Consider the following 16,441-nt stretch of genomic DNA (forward strand, 5'->3'; position numbering starts at 1 on the left):
TGAACATTTAAAAAATTATATTCAACAATTAAATACTAAATAATGATAAATAATGATAAATTTGCTTATCCAAAGCATGCACACAAGCTTCATAGAATTTGTTGATCTTTTTGTGGCAACTCTGTAATAACCACTTACTATTTTAGCATTCAATTTTGAATTTAATTCTTTGAAGCTGTTACATACATTAGAATGATTGTATTTACACACCTGTGAGTGTATATATGTGTGTCTGTTTATTGGTACAATCAGAAGAAATCAGCTTAAACACATGGTGGAATTGTATAGACTTTTTTTTTTTTAGCACTTTGTAATAATTAGATATTTCTGGCTTTGGGCCCAAAATAGGAAAGAGGATTGGAAAATTTAATGTAGTGGCAGCAATGGACCATGATTTGCTTTTGAATAATTGCTTTTATCTTGTTCTTCAAAACAATAGTTGGTTCTATGTTGATGGAGGCATAACAATCCAGTAAAGCATTACAGGTAATTAGTTTAGCTGGGTAGCTTTAAAAAAATCTAACTGAATATTTTAAACTTCTTGAAAAGTTTGTATTGTACATACACATTCTCAGGTTTCTGCTTTTTTGAGCAAAATTGACAGTATTTTTATTCAAAGAAAGATGATTATAGCACTGAATTCTACACTTAAAGTGTACTTTTTTTGTGTTATGGCTCTTAGAAATATGACAGTAAATTTTTTTATAGTAAACAGATGCTTCTTTAGGACCATTAGCTCATTTCTTTCTGGGGGATGTCTGAATTATTTAAATAGACAAAAGGAAAGCTCTCTGTGGAAAGGTGTGTATTATACTCTTGTCTGCCTGGTATTAGCTCACATGTATCCACTCTTGTTCTGCTTTCTATTCTAAAAGTTGATTCACCTTTCTACACATGTTTATTAGTACATATAGGTGGTACGTAGACTTACTTTTCTAAGGATTTGCATTTGAGTATATTTTCTGATACCTCTCCTAGTCCTTACTTTTTTTTCAATGCAGGGAGAGGATAGGAGAAGGACACTATACAATTGATAAAGTCGATGTCCATCTTAAGCTTTTTCCTTGAGTTATGGGGAGAAACACTTCTTCCTTTGGAGCTGGTAGATGTTCCTGCCTGCCATCAGAATTATGAATTACGATCTTTAATTCTTGCCTAAAAATTGGTAGCCAGTTTCAGAGACAAATGGGGTTCTTCCCTTCTCATTAGAAGGCATCTTTAATGTTTTATAATCTGCCTGTTTGCTAAAAATTTTTAAATATCTGTGAAAAATAAAGTAAAGAGGATCATAGGAATTTGCTTTGTCCTTTTAAGGTCCTAACTTTGACTATTTCTTAGCTTGGTACTTTATATAACGGTCAAAAAGTAAAGGGTTATTTTTTCTTTTGAAGCCATTTTCTCAGAGAAAATAATAAAGAGAATGACATGTACAGCTGTCTAATAATTTTGCTAGATTTCCTTTCCAGTTACATTTCATGGAGAAAATCTTTAAATCTTTAAAATTTTTCATTCTACAAAGTAAGTTCATTTGAGCAAAGATTTTCATTAATTCCTACTCGTTGAGGCAATTTTCCTTCATTCCAATGGGAAAATGAGTCATTTATTTTTTTTTCTGTTTTATAGCTACAGATGAAAATGTTTCATTTATATAGATTTTGTTTTTATTCACTTACAACGTTATGTTTTTAAAGTTTCTTTAATCTCTTGGAAAAATCATATGTTACTTTAGTGTCATAAATGTATAATTGCAACTTTTAGATGAGAAAAGTGTAACACCTTAGAAGTATTTTTCAGATCTATTGTTGGTTTGTTGCATGTAATAATTTAGAGTTTTCAAAGAATAAATGCAAAGCCCATTTTATTTTTGAGGGGACAAATATCTTAATAGTGCCTTTGTTACATTTCTATTCTACCTTCCTCAGTTGAAGCACAGCTGCCCAAAATTGCCCTCTGTTTCCAGAGAGTAGGTAGGACAGGACTGCTAAACACGAGAATAGGGGCTTATGCTGACACCATGATGCCCTCACACGACTCTCTCACTTCAGGAAATGAATTTAGGAATATTCATCCACAGAGGTATAGGGCGAATTTATAAAACTTGAAGTGGTGGAGGCAGATTTGGAATTCCTGCGGGAGCAGCCGCTGAAGCTTGGATCTCTTGGAGTCACTCTCTTCTTCTGACTGGATTTGGTGTTGTCTGCATCACTGGGCTCAAACACCACTGTCATGGACTCCATCCTGGTCACCGTGTATAGGCTGCTTTGCCGAGTGGGGTGAAACCTGGTGGTCTTGAGCTCCAGCTCATCGTAGCTAGAAACTTCAATGAAAGGACACCAGCGAAATGCTCTCTTGAAGCCAGCTCGAAATCTGAAGAGAAGCAGGCCACAGAAAGGAAAAGTCATGTTTTTAAGTGGAAATTTCCTTCAATTGCCACAGAAAGCCCTACTTAAGGCAATTAAGCAAAATCAAGTTTTGAATTTGATTTCCAACTCTTAAATGTATGCCACAGTATTGGTACTAGTCTTTTAAGTTTTCTTGTTTGAATTTTAGTTTCCTATCAATGAGAAGCAAGTCATCGAAGAGTAAAAGCACAGCGTCAGGTAATCCTTATGCCAAAGAAACAGTGTACATTTCTTCAGTAATTTTATACGTTTGCAGAAGTGTGATTGAATTAGGCTTGGTGGTTAAGGCACTAAAAAATGACATATTTCAAAATAGCTTCTTTCGGAAATGATTACACATTTATACATTAAAGTCTCATTTAATGTTAGAATTAATTACTAATCTTGATGGTTTTTGTCTAATTATATGTGAAAGCACAAAATCCTTTGCTTTGTAAACCATTAAGTGAAGTTGATTAAAAACAGATGTACTGCTTGTGGGGTGGCTTGAATTGATATATGGCTTATGCAATTAATGAAAAAAATAAGGAAGAATTAAGTGTTTAACAAACTTAGGCACAGTGTAGTGGAGGCCCAACTGGAAAGACAGTTTAGGATTTGGCTTACAGTTACTTACATGAAGTTCTATTTCTAGTTGTGCTCAAAACACATTGGTTTCTTCAGGGAATTACCAATCTTATGAAATTTAACCCTGCCCCTCCGTGTGTTTTATACATACAATCAAGGTGTTTTTATCTGGAAACATTTTACCTTCCTTTCCAGTCTTAAATTTGACTATAGTCAAATACTGCCTTTTAAAAACTTTACTATAAAAGTAGCTTTGCCCTGACCACTTTAATTTCTTCACAGCCCATTTCCATGGAGACTGCACCCTGTCTTACTCACTGACCTCATTGTATAGGCAGGAGGATTGGAATTCTCCTCACCTTACTGTTGATTCTATAACCCTCACAGCAACATCTGCTATTTTGAAGTCTATTTACAAGACATCCTTGTTAATAGAGTCCACTCACATATGCCATCATTTCTCCCCATCTTATAAAAATTATCTGTATATTTTTATGAAGTGTCTTCATTTCTTTGAGGACTTGAGCACATATTCAACTCACCTCCTTCAATCATGATGGATTTTTTTTTTTCTTAGCTGACAAAATTCTGAAAGGTCTGGAGGGAGAATTTAGGCCATATAAAAATTTCCCAGTTAGAGCTTCTAAGTTCTGTTTTGAGGACGTAATTGTTAACGTGGGATTTTTATTTCATTAAGTAGGAGGAAGTCTAGAAAAAAATCAAGCTCTGTAATCCTCTCAGTGAATTTTTAAATTTTTCCTTCCGTTTGCATTTTTAATTTGCACTAAGAAGCTGGAACAAAATGATATGCTTTCAGCTAAGCCAGGAGTGACAAGAAACTTGGGCTTGGTAATTTTGTTTCTACCTTTTATTCAGACAGCAGTAGATGATGGGGTTGTACATGGTTGAGCTCATTGCCAGCCAAAAGCTGGCCAAGTAGACCTGCTGGATGTATTTCCACCTATTTAGCTGTTGATAGACTGCAGTGAGGATGAAGTAAATATGATAAGGCAGCCAGCAGATGGCAAATGTCACCACAACAATTATCATCATTTTTACAACCTAGAAGGAAAGAAGGAAAGAGGTCAGTTTTGGAAAATTTAAAAGTCATTAAATGTATTAGTTGCAGTAGCTTACTGCAAATCATATTTTTCTGCCAATATAGTTAAATACATATAGCATGCCTAAGGATTAGTATTAAAAAGTGGGAGGTAAGCCAGGGACAGCTGCCTAAGATAAGTCTCAAGAAAGCATGCTGATGTCACCATTCCTTCACTGCCTACCCCAAGTGAATGGATGGCACTAACTCAAAACAGAAACAAATATATATTAATTGGCCTGAAGAAAATAAGTGTTTACAAAAATCCAACGAGCTTAGGGGAGAGAGGAGCAAGATTTGGCTGTGCTAGCCTGAACAGTAAAATAGCAGAGATATTATATCTAGAGAAACTGACTGTTGAGTCATGGTGGGGGTAATTTAGGCTGTAAGGGTTGGGCTGGTTCCTCAGTATTTACCATAGCCTGACTATAGCTTAAGACCATTCAGATTTCTTTACTCTAATACCATGCTCACCAGGCAACCTTCTGAATATCAACTTGGTTTCTCTTGTAATCTGGTATTGGGAAAGGTTTCTCTGGATAGTGATTATGAGTATTCACATTAGTCTGAGGAAATATCATTAACTTTAAATTTGTAAATAGGCAATCAACTGGTTTATACATTAGGTCTTATGAATTTGGTAAGCATGGATCATTTCCTTGGTTTCCACACCTTTGAAACAAAATATTCTAGAAAGCCCTGGCCAAAGTAGCCTATCAACCTTTATTTCTCCACCACTAGGCCTTAAGTTCCTAAAAGGCAGAGAGACTGTCTTAATTATCTTAATATTCCCAGCATCTAGCACAATCCAAAGTATATAGCTGAAAATAAATTAGATATGGAATGAATGAATAATGAATGACAATGTACAATTTGCAATAGTAGGTTAAATGGGAGGATGTTTTATGTGTCCCTAAATGAAATAAAATCTGTCCATTGTCTGTGACTATAAGAAAGGTAGGCTCAAAGCAGCTTGGCTTTGTGTGGAAAAGGAAATAATAATATTCTATGATGACCTCATTTAATATTTCTCACCAGCAATCTGTCTACTAAATTTGTCCATACTTCTTTTGGCAATTTGGAAATAGTAAAATGTTTAGAATGATATATGTTAAATAAAATAATTTTGGGGTTTATCCCTAGTCAGATCAGCACACAAATCAGAGAGAGTCCCGACATCAGTGATCTATGAGGCATCTTAGAACTAAGAAAATACAATATTTATGGACTGTACTCATCATTTCACTGCAAGTTTGGGATTCAGATGAAAAGTTGGCAAGGTTAAGAGTCAGGAGAGACATGATTCTAGAACAAGGCAAAGCATGAAGTGGATCAATGTGGAAGGCAAAGCTTTCCCAAGGGCCTAATCACCGTACCATCGAGGTAACTAGTATTGAGCTTCATCAGAGCTGAAGATCTAGGTCAATAGGTCACAGAATGTCATCACTGGCCACACCATCTAAAGCATTTTTTTCTCCATGCTCTTTAAGCTGATTTTTTTTTTTTCCTGAAAAGCTGTATTCAGATTTCTGCATTTATCTCTGTGATTTCTTATTCATATATTTGTGGAATATAAGTGAGAACCATATTTTAATTCACATTTATACAATGTTTCATGTATTTAACAACTTATTAGTTGGTTTTCAATTGTGCTTTAGGAAACTAAGGCAAAGACCAAAAGATTTGACCACTGTGATTCATGAAACAAGGCCGCAGTTTTGTTTTTTTTTTTAAGATTTTATTTATTTGAGAGAGAGAGGGAAAGCACAGCAGATAAGCAGACTCCTCGCCGAGCAGAGAGCCCGACATAGGGCTCGATCCCAGGACCCCGAGATCATGACCCAAACCGAAGGCAGACATTCAACCAACTGAGCCACCCAGGCGCCCCATGGCTGGAGTTTTAAAACTAAGATTCTTAAATCTTTTTTCTTCCTGTCTACAGTTAATAACATTTGTTGAATGTCTCTTGGGTCTAGAAAACAGAATAGAGAAAAATAATGAGTAGAGGACCCATTTCTTATCCTGAAGAAGCTTACAATATAATGAAAAAATATAAATAAAAAATGCATGGAAATTGGTGAATATAAACAAGTGCATATAAAATTGAAATAATATTTATGAGAACTTACTAGTTTATTATAAGCAAGAATGATTTGGTGCATGGTAACTGTAGCCCAGGGATAGAAGACTGAATGAAACAAGTTTTATTGCCTTTTTATTTTGAATATACGAACATCATACTATTCCTTGAATACGACAGGCAAGCTCCTGCCCCAAATTATTTGCCCTCCAGAACACTCTTCCCCCAATTATTCCCACAGGGTACCACCCTCATGTTCTTCACGCCTTTGCACAACTGTCACTTTCTCTGTGACTCCCATTCTGACCAGCCTGTTTAAAATTGCAGTCTGCCCTTCCAGCACCAAACTCCTTAGCTTGCTCTTTATTTTCAGTTTGTTATGTTTATTCTTTACTTTCTGTCTCCTCATGTTAGAATATAAGAGCGCAAGAATCTTCTGCTTGCTTTGTTTTTCTGCTGATGGATTCAGGCACATAGATTGGACTTCATACATAATCAGTGCTCAAAAATTTTTTAAAATAAATACATGGAAGTGAATAAAAAAAGAAATGAAGAGCCATATAGGTGGTTAAGAGATGTCCCCAATTTTACTTGGTCATTAATTACTGGTATCATTTGTCCTCCAAGTTTAAAATGGACATGCATGTATAAAATGAGCCTGATGTTTTATTGCTATTTCATTTTTCTAGGCAAACAAATTCAAAAGAGTATGAGTGTACAAATAATATAACCAATATATTATTTTAGGTGCATGAAAACATTAAATTTTATTCTGAATAAATGTTAAGGGCAAAAAAAAAATCTATGACAGTGTGAACATGGTAGAGGCTACTGTGATAAATACAGTATCAGCAAATATGCATAAAAGCTTCTCTGAATGCTTTTTTGCAGGCTGTCCACAAACTCCCTCTGCATGAAGTTGTTTTCCAACAATAGTAGTTAAAGACCTACAAAGGCTATCCGAATCTTTTAAGTGAATTCCAACCATCAATAATGTGGAAAAATTAAAGTGCATGTGGAGAATTAAATTAAATGAAAATGCCTCTGGAACAGAAGTTTCAGATAACTTCTAATTCACAGATATAGGGCCTTGTGGACCTTGTTATAAAACATTTAGAAACTTATTTGAAAATAAGGAAAACTCTAAAAGACTCAAAGAAAATATCTTTTACAGTGAAACATGGTTATAATATACTTCACTTTTTTATTTCTATAAAATACATTTTAACTGTTAGCTTCAGTCTCTGCTCACAAAATCTTGTGGAATTATTTCAGATATCCAACTTTCAGGACCCCAGGTGTCATGTAAATGCAAAAGCAGGGTCGTAGGTGGGAGAAATTGCATTGCTCTGTGAAGTGCCAAAATCATGAAATTGTAATCCTACGCTTTAAATTGCTAAGGAAAAGAGCACTTTGAAGCACAAACCTTGAGCAATGATAGATGCGCAAAAGCCGTGAACAGTTCCCCCGTGTCTCACGGCTGGGCAATGGCACTAGCACATAAATACCAAGCAGGAAAGGATTTAGTTTGGTAGACTTCCTGAAAATCCTGAAATTTTTAGGCAAGATTAGAGACTGGGATAGAGACAATTCAAATCTTTCACCATGTTTTAACAAATTGTGTTACAACTTGATTTAAAGATTGATTGATGTTGGGTATTTCATAAATCTGAGATGCATCCCACTTCTGAGGCAATGGGATTTATTTTCCATTTTCCATGGCAACAAGGACAGTCGTGGCTGCCCACTGTCTTTGGCACAGACACTTACCAGCAGGAGGAAGAAGGGAGGTGGGACAGAAGTGATGTAGCTCATACGGTTCTACTGTGTGCTTTAGTAGTTAAGAATCCACTTTACTCACATAGGCAGGATTGAAATGCATGTCCTGGTAAGTGAAAATAAGCTTTGGGAACCTTTTGTTTGTGTATCAAAGGGAAAAAAAAAATCCTTGATTTTTGTATCCTATAGCGGTTAGACTGGAATGCCTGCAGCTGTTCTTATCTTTCATATTAAATTAGTGTAGGAGGTATGATTTTGAAGTTTAGGTCATAAAAGAGAAAAAAAGTAAGTCTAGGAAATGCAATAAAATGGTGCCAACCATAAAAAATGTCTAAGATTATATTCTTCAGTGTAGGATTTATTCTTCCTAAACGTCTGACCCGGAAGTTTTCAACGTCATGTGACAGGAGGCTTCTTGCTATGATTAGAACCTCTTCAGAACGTCTGTTCTGGAGGACCGTCCCATGGGTCACATCTTACCACCTCACCACGCCTTTGGTCTGTACAAACATTCTTAAATGGATTTATATTTAAGTCAAAATTGCAGGCCTGCTTATGTTAACCACACATTAGCAAATTAAGATAAAATCCTCTAGAGTAGGATGCGGGAAAAATTTCCATAAAAGCATCAAAATGTAGGGGCGCCTGGGTGGCTCAGTCGTTGATCCCGGGGTTCTGGGATCGAGCCCCTCATCGGGCTCTCTGCTCCGCGGGAAGCCTGCTTCTCCCTCTCCCTCTCCCCCTGCTTGTGTTTCTGCTCTTGCTGTCTCTCTCTCTCTCTGTCAAATAAATAAATAAAATATTAAAAAAAAAAGCATCAAAATGTAAAGTACCATTTCATGGGCTATTTAGGTTGAGCTTTTGTTGCTTCAGTTACATTCAGTAGGCTTAAAAATTTCAGTTTTGAGTGAGAACATAAGAACTCAGTAATAATAGTTGTGAAAAAAAGGGCACCAGGGTCCAGAAGCCGAGTTGAATTTTACTAGTGATTTTAGAATTAGATGAGAATACGGGCGCACTGTGTCAGTGTCATCCAAGAAAGGTGACACTGGTGCCGATTCCAAGTAACACATGCCCACATTTAACGTTAGAGTAATGCCTGTAAGAAATTATGTCAAGTCCAAGCAAACGAAAAAAACCTATATGTGTGTGTAAGTGCAAGTGTGGAAAACATTTCTCTGTGTGTGTGTGTGTGTGTGTGCAGTGTTGTATTTGGACTCTCCTTCTTTACATGTTTCGTTTTTAGTGTATTTTCATTTTTTCCATTGAAAACTTAGACTTTGAAAGCATCATAAAATTTTAGGCTTATGATGGTCTAAAGCCAAAGAAAGCAAAGCAGCCACAAAAGGGAAGAAATTAGAAAAGGAAGTACATTAAAGCAAGATGAATAAGGTCTGATGTTATGGGATCATGGTTGGAGACAAAAATGTATGGAGTCTTCTTATGGACCAAATTGTGTTCCCCCATTTTTTTTAAGTTTACAAACCTTGTTTATTTATTTATTTATAGCTTTATTGAGATATAATTGATATCTAATGTGTACATTTAAAGTGCACAATGTAATGATTTGATACATGTATGTATTGTGAGATGATTAACACAATAAGCTTACACATAATTACTGTTTTTGGTTTGTGCATGTGTGTGTGTGTGGTAAGTACATTGAAAATTTACTAGCAACTTTCCAATATATAATCCAGTATAGTTAACTATAGTCCCCGTCCTTCACATCAGATCCTCAGACTGTATTCATCTTATAACTGGGCCAGTGGGAGACCTGCAGGAGAGGCATCCCCAGCTGCTTGTGGACTGGCCTCCTGTAGAGTCCATGACTGGTTAGTAGAATCCAAGTCCTTCTGCTAGGTTCCATTTACCCTGCTTGCTGTTTTCCCAGCCACTCACCTGCCTCCTAGTTCAGCAGCTCCTGACTCAGTTCTCTGGACGGAGGGAGAGAGAAATGGGCCTTTTTGGCAGCACCCTGCAGAGCTGGGGCAGTGGGTACTCACTCACTCACATACTTTCATTTCCCCCCTTGGGAGAAATCACCTCTGAGAAAGACCCTCTTGGCTCTGAGCTGTGTCACTTTCAGGGAGAGGTGACGTGGGGGCAGTCAAACTGTCTTCTTACCCTCTCCAGGGCATCTGCATCACATTTTTTCTTTTCTCTAGTGCTGTGCTGGAACTTCTCGGCTAGACTCCTGGACTTCCACATGGCTCTCTGGCCCATGGGTGATTATCTAAATCAGTTTGTCCAGGGCTCCTGGACTGTAGCTGAGAGGAGCTAGAGCTGGTTCCTGTGCCACGGTAGGGTCCAGAGCTGCATGGAGGTCCATTACCCGACTCACAGTGGGTGAGATTCCTCCTGGATCCTTTGGTGTTTGGTGCTGGTGAAAGAGCTAAAGCCAAATGAGGCAAGAGCCAAATCCTCCAGGGTATAGAGCTGTTTCTGGGTCTACAGCTGGGACCTGGTTTTAGCCTCCTGGATGCAGGCCTGCCTCCTCAAAATGACTCTCCTCTTTCTTGGACTGCACCAGATCCATCTGGATCCTTCAGCTCCTACAAAGGCACTTCTGCCTGTGGATGCATGCCACATTGTTATCAGGGAGATGACAAGAGATGTCTTATTTTGTCGTCTTGCTGATGTCAGTCTTCAAAATTCATGTTGGTGTCCTAATCCCCAGTACCTCAGCATGAGACTGAATTTGGAGATGGGGTGTTGAAAGAGGTAATTAAGTTAGAATGAATTCATTAGGAGGAGGCCTCAATCAGTATGACCGGTGTTGTTGAAAGAAGAAGGGATTAGAACACTGACACACAGAGGGAAGACCGTGGAAAGACAGAGGTTTGCAGCCACCTGCAAACCAAGCAGAGAAGCCGTAGAGAAAACCAGCTCCGACGACACCTTCAACTCAGATGGCTGGCCTCCAGAACAGCGAGAAAATAAATGTCTGTGGTTTAAACCACCAGTCTATTGTATGTTCTTATGGCAGCCTGAAAAGTCAGCAACAGGGTTTGAAATGCTGAGGGCACTAGATGATATGGCTTCATGCCCAGCAAAATAGGACGCAAATACCCTACAGGGTCCCAGAAAATGGAGATTTCCAGAGGGGTTTGGATTGCCGGTAGAATTGCTTTTAGCAATATCAGAAATAGACCAGGATCTCCATTTGCATCAGATGAGCCTCACTTAGGTTATATACGGTCTTCCTCAGGAGCACTGTTTTCCATGGTTAATTCCTTTGCAGCGGAAATAATGACACTGCATATAGAAAGCTTGCTTGCTAAATGAGATGATGGATTTTTCTTGGTTGTTATACAATTCAAAAATCCAATTGAATCTGTCACTCGAGCTTAGACTGAAGAGTGGTCCCCTTGATTAAAGCAAAAGACTTCTTTGTTATCACACTTAGGTGTTCACCTCTGAAGGAGCAGAGCTGTTATGGCTTGTTAGGTTAGAGGAAGAAAATTAAAATAGAAAATAGCCAGAAAACAATTTCTACGGTTTACAAAAACAGTAGAAGTAGATTTATTTACCAGCATTTCATGGGTGTCCAAACAATCAAGAGTAATTTTAATAAGAGTTTTTGAAAAGGAATTGTCACATATTGTGAATACTGGGACAAAGTCATGTTTTTGAGGCTTCTGTTTTATTAGAATGGAAAGGAATGTCAGAGTATGGTTAAAAAGCGTGGATTACTTTAAAGTGTATGTTTAGCAAATTAACACAAAAATGTAATACAAGAATACAATTCACAACATGTTGACAAAACATAATACTAATTCATAATGGACTACGAGATAGTGGTCTGGTAATGGGAATGAAGTTTGAAATTCTTTGATCAGTATTTGTGCTCTTAGGGAGAGGGGCTGGGTTGTTACATTTTAACTGGAGTGCGGTGAAGAGCCCATTCCTGACTCTGCATTTCAGATTTCTCCTTTATAAACTCTAGAAGGTACAGCAGTGTTTTCAAATTTATCCTGTGCTCTACTTATTTCATCCTCCCTTCCAAAGCTTCTATTCCCTTACCTTTTCCCTCATTACCTTCCTGCGCTTGTTTCTGGTGCCACGGACTCTGCTACAGAATGCAACGTTCAGCCCAGGTCCTGCGCTCTATGCATCCGGACGGTAGTTCTAACACTCATTTTGAGGCTCAGCAAAGGAAAAGCATGCTGATAGCAACACTGTCCTTTGAGTGAGGCAAGGCCAGCAGGTGCATTTGAGGGTGATACTGACGGATGACTCAGTGGCGTGGTATTCACTTTTGACTTTAGTAACAAGCTTAGTGCTTTTTATAATCATTGAAAAATAATCTTTCCAATGTATGAACTTCTCTGACCTTCATGACAAACCTTTGACCATATAGCTTCTCCATTTTATGGGTGTAAGACTTAAAACCCAGGAGGTGGGGTGCTTTCTCAGCATCCCAAAGGTAGGTTCAGAGCTAGGATTCCTGGATCTCTTAATTCTTCATTAGCTCAGGGCTCATTTTGCATACATTCTCCTTCTCAAGACCTTTAGAAGTAGTCCTGGCTTCTTTCCTCATTTAACATACTCAGGGGATGGTTAAGTGAAGGGTAGTCAGACAACCTTATTTTGCCAAGGAATTGCCCATTTGAGCTTCATGTAAGATGGGATCTTTTCCTAAAGCTGGAAGATCAAAGAGTGAGAAAAGAAGTTGGAATGGTGGAGTGGGCTGGGAACTTAAAGTTGGAATCTGGTTTATCTATTGCTATGGGAATATGGGCAGATTTATCTGCATTGAAACTATGAAATAGGGACTCAGAACTTCAGATATTTTATGGGCTCACTTACTTCCACAGACTTCATTTATGTTGAACATGTTTAAAGACAGATGGACAAGAAGCATAAATTCTTGACAATCTCCTATATTCTTTTTATCTAGTAGCCATAAAGCAGGTCTGCGGAAAAGGATTACTTTAGTCCCAAATAAATAGTTACTGTTGGGATTTAAGATCCTTTGACATTCACAAAAGGGGAGTGAGCGAAGAGAATTTCTGCCTCAATTACCTTCGTGGGGAAGTGAGTGCGAAAGAGCCAACAGCTGCAATCAGCTGCCAGCCTGCTGGCAACATGGCATGGCGTCAGCTCTTCCTTTTCTGTTCCCCGAGTTGCTGGGGGAGATCTGGTATCTCGGGAGTGTGCCTGGCCAGGTGAGAAAGGCTAGGCTGACATCATTTGCCCGACCAAGAGATTTTATGTCTTGCTCTATGTTGACATAACTTGTCCTTTAAAAAATACACTGTTATTAATATACTGCGGTCTGAAATATTAAGTAAGCCAGTGTCTTAAAGTACTTTTGCAGTTGGCTTTTTGTCTTAAAAGTGTGTATACCTTAATTGCTTTTTGAAACAGCATAAATCTAGAATACTTAAAAATATGTTTTACTACACTAAATTTGGTAGAAAATAAGATCAGCCACTGAATATTAATATTTTTCTCTATGATATATGACAATCTGATAAGGCGTGGATTATAAATAATGTTATTGTCCTGATTTGTAGTTACCTTGAAATAAACCTATGTGATTCGCACATGCTTATCACTCTGGAATGCCCCGATCTGATATCTTTCCCTGCAAAATTCTCTATGCATCTTTCGGGAGGTCACCTCAAGTTCACCTCTCTCAGTAGCTTCCCTCATTTCTTACTGCAGGTATTGTTAGATAATTCCTAATGAGATTTAGCAAATCATGCTTACATCTTGTAACACAGATACATGTTATAGTCAAGCATGTTTCTGTTTCCTTCCAAATATGGGCATATGCATTATTCGTTTTTGTGTCTCCAGAACCTAGCATAGTTCTTGACATTGAATAAATTACTGTTGACTGAAGGTATTGAATTTTCTCACTCATTTTATGAACACTTTAATTGCAAGAAGCATCATTTATCTTTGTCTTACCAGTGTTTTGCCCTATCATGCACATAATAAGATTTAAAAAATATGCATTTTTGAATTAGGAAGGCAGAATTTCTTTTTCTTTTTTTCCTTCTCCCCCTACTCCCTTATGCTGTGACTTTTATTTCCATGACTTATTCAGGCCATAACTGGAAGCCTGTATCTCCCACTCCCCTTCAACCATTTTGTCCAAACCCCTACCCTCTTCCCTCTGGCAACCATCAGTTTGTTCTGTATATTTATAGGTCTGATTCTGTTTCAAAAATATTATTTAAGTGAATAAAACAAAAATATATTTAAATATCTTATATCTAAATTAAGATAATTATTATTGCCGTTGACTTTTGTGTTTAGCACAAAGTTTGAAAAGAATATTTGAACCATGTGATGGCTTAGGCTTAAGAAGGAAGTCAATTATTATTGCATACTTAATTTATTTTACACTTATGTAACAACTGTTTTACAATAATGCCATTTTTCTAAAGAAACCAAGGCTCCAGACTCTAGAGATACAGTGCTAAATTAAAAAAGAAAAAATGTTATCTATTTTCATAGCATTTATGAACTCTCTACAAAGTTTGTAGAGAGACTTCTTTGTTATCACACTTAGGTGTTGATAACATTTAACAAATGTCTCCTTGAGAGGAGAGAGAGCATCCTCTCAAGGAGACATTTGTTAAATAATAAGTATAGAAAACATACGAAATTACAAATTATGGTAAATTCTATAGATAAAGATAATCACACGTAGATTTGTAGAATACAATGGAAGGTCTGTTTGAGGAAGCACTATTTAAGCTGAAACCTAGAGGATATACAGACAGAAGAATAAAAGGCAGCTTAGATACATGTCTGTATTGTACATTGTCTTTTATTTCAATGGTGGCTACAGAAACTATTTCCACACACAAACTTCTTTTTGTAGAGTGTGATCCTGTGTCAGTATAGATTTATTTACACCCTAAGGCAAATATAAGTCAAGATATATATTCTAAAAGCTTGTACTTTCTTCTCTTAATAGCAGCAATGATATAAAGAAAGAAATGACTTTTTATTGTAAGAAATTAACTCAGAATGCGGTACTAACATGTAGGTGCATTTGGTTTTATAAGAATATAAGAATATAAATATAAGAAAGAGGATAATAAATAAATAAATACTTCAAAAAGTAAAGGACAAATAAGTTGAAGGGAAACTAAAATTTGTTGAGGACCTGTTCTATGCAAAGGACTGCGCTACATGTATTCTGTGTGTTACCTCGCTCTAACTGATGCACTTGGTACATATTGGAGGTGCCCTACTGTGTTTCAGTTACAGTTAACTAGACATGCATTTCTTTTCTAACAAGGAGTGTTGTCAAGAAGTAGAAGAGGCTGATTCTGGACATAAAGGTAAATAAAACATTCTTCTATACAGTGAGTTCTTCGTTTTTCAAGTGAATGAATTCATATCGCTAACCTAGACTCCTCCTCTAAACTTCTGTTACTTGTTCCCTCATGATCCTTAAGCATTTTGTATATTTGTGTTTTGATATATTTCTTCACTTCGCAATGGTGACATCTTTTTAACGACTGGAGTTTTACATTTAAAAATCATGTATTTAGTCTCATAATTTTTCTACCATAATTAAGTGATCTTATCTTTTGTGTTTTAGTTCATGAAGTACAGCTTATTCTAGGTGCTCTGCTTCTTTGTCTTGTTTCTAGCAGCTGGGTTCCCTGAGGTTTGCTTTTCTTTCTTTCTTTCTTTTTTCTTTTTATTTCTTTATTTTTTTAAAATATTTTATTTATTTATTTGACAGAGAGAGAGACAGCGAGAGAGGGAACACAAGCAGGGGGAGTGGGAGAGGGAGAAGCAGGCTTCCTGCTGAGCAGGGAGCCCGAAGTGGGGCTCGATCCCCCTGAGCCTAAGGCAGACGCTTAACGACTAAGCCACCCAGGTGCCCTCTTTTTTTTTTTAAAGATTTAAAAAAAAATTAAAGTAATCTCTACAGCCAACATGAGGCTTGAACTCACAACCTTGAGATCAAGATTTGCATGCTCTACTGACTGAGTCAGCCAGGGGCCCCTGCTTTTATTTCTTTTGTCCAACTCCAGGCCCTGTTCATCCTTGCTTATAAAGATAAACTGAAAGTGTTCTCTTCAAGCAGCAAATCTGCTTGTGTGTTCTTGGAGGATGTAAAAAGCTGTCTGCCCCACGTGGACCTAGTGGGAACATTAGCATTCTCTCAGTCTCAGGAATGATGAGGTTGATGCGTAAAACCCTGGGCCTTTGTTTCCTGGGTTGCAGCACCCCTGGGCTTCACACCCCTCTGAGCTTGGCCCACTGTCCTATCTCAGTTGCTGCTTCACTCAGGCGAATTAGCAAGTTGTAGACGAGAAGGTAGAACTCTAGGCTTTCTCAAATGTGAAATGAGACGAACCTTACATAGGATTGGCAGGAAGGTTATTTCAAATAATGCTTTTAAGCATCTTATTGGGGAAAACTCCCAAAGCTACTATTATATTTTAATAGCTAATAATAAAATAATATCTGTCTTAGCTCAGACAGCTATAACAAAATATCATAGACTAGATGGCTTAAATAACAGACATT

General features: G+C 37.3%; 1 protein-coding gene across 1 annotated transcript in view; it reads right to left on the reverse strand.

The window, feature by feature from the left end:
* Nucleotides 1–570: 570 nt before the first annotated feature.
* TACR3 (tachykinin receptor 3) overlaps nt 571–16,441 on the reverse strand; it is a 79,186-nt gene continuing 63,315 nt past the window's right edge. Inside the window, exons 4-5 of the mRNA XM_036113512.2 lie at nt 3,835–4,031; nt 571–2,367 (exon numbers count right to left, since the gene is read on the reverse strand). Of these exons, the coding sequence (XP_035969405.2) occupies nt 2,055–2,367; nt 3,835–4,031 (510 nt within the window). The 3' untranslated portion in view covers nt 571–2,054. The remainder of the gene's footprint in view (nt 2,368–3,834; nt 4,032–16,441) is intronic.

The sequence above is a fragment of the Halichoerus grypus genome, chromosome 3, assembly GCF_964656455.1.
Source record: "Halichoerus grypus chromosome 3, mHalGry1.hap1.1, whole genome shotgun sequence".
Classification (NCBI taxonomy): domain Eukaryota; kingdom Metazoa; phylum Chordata; class Mammalia; order Carnivora; family Phocidae; genus Halichoerus; species Halichoerus grypus.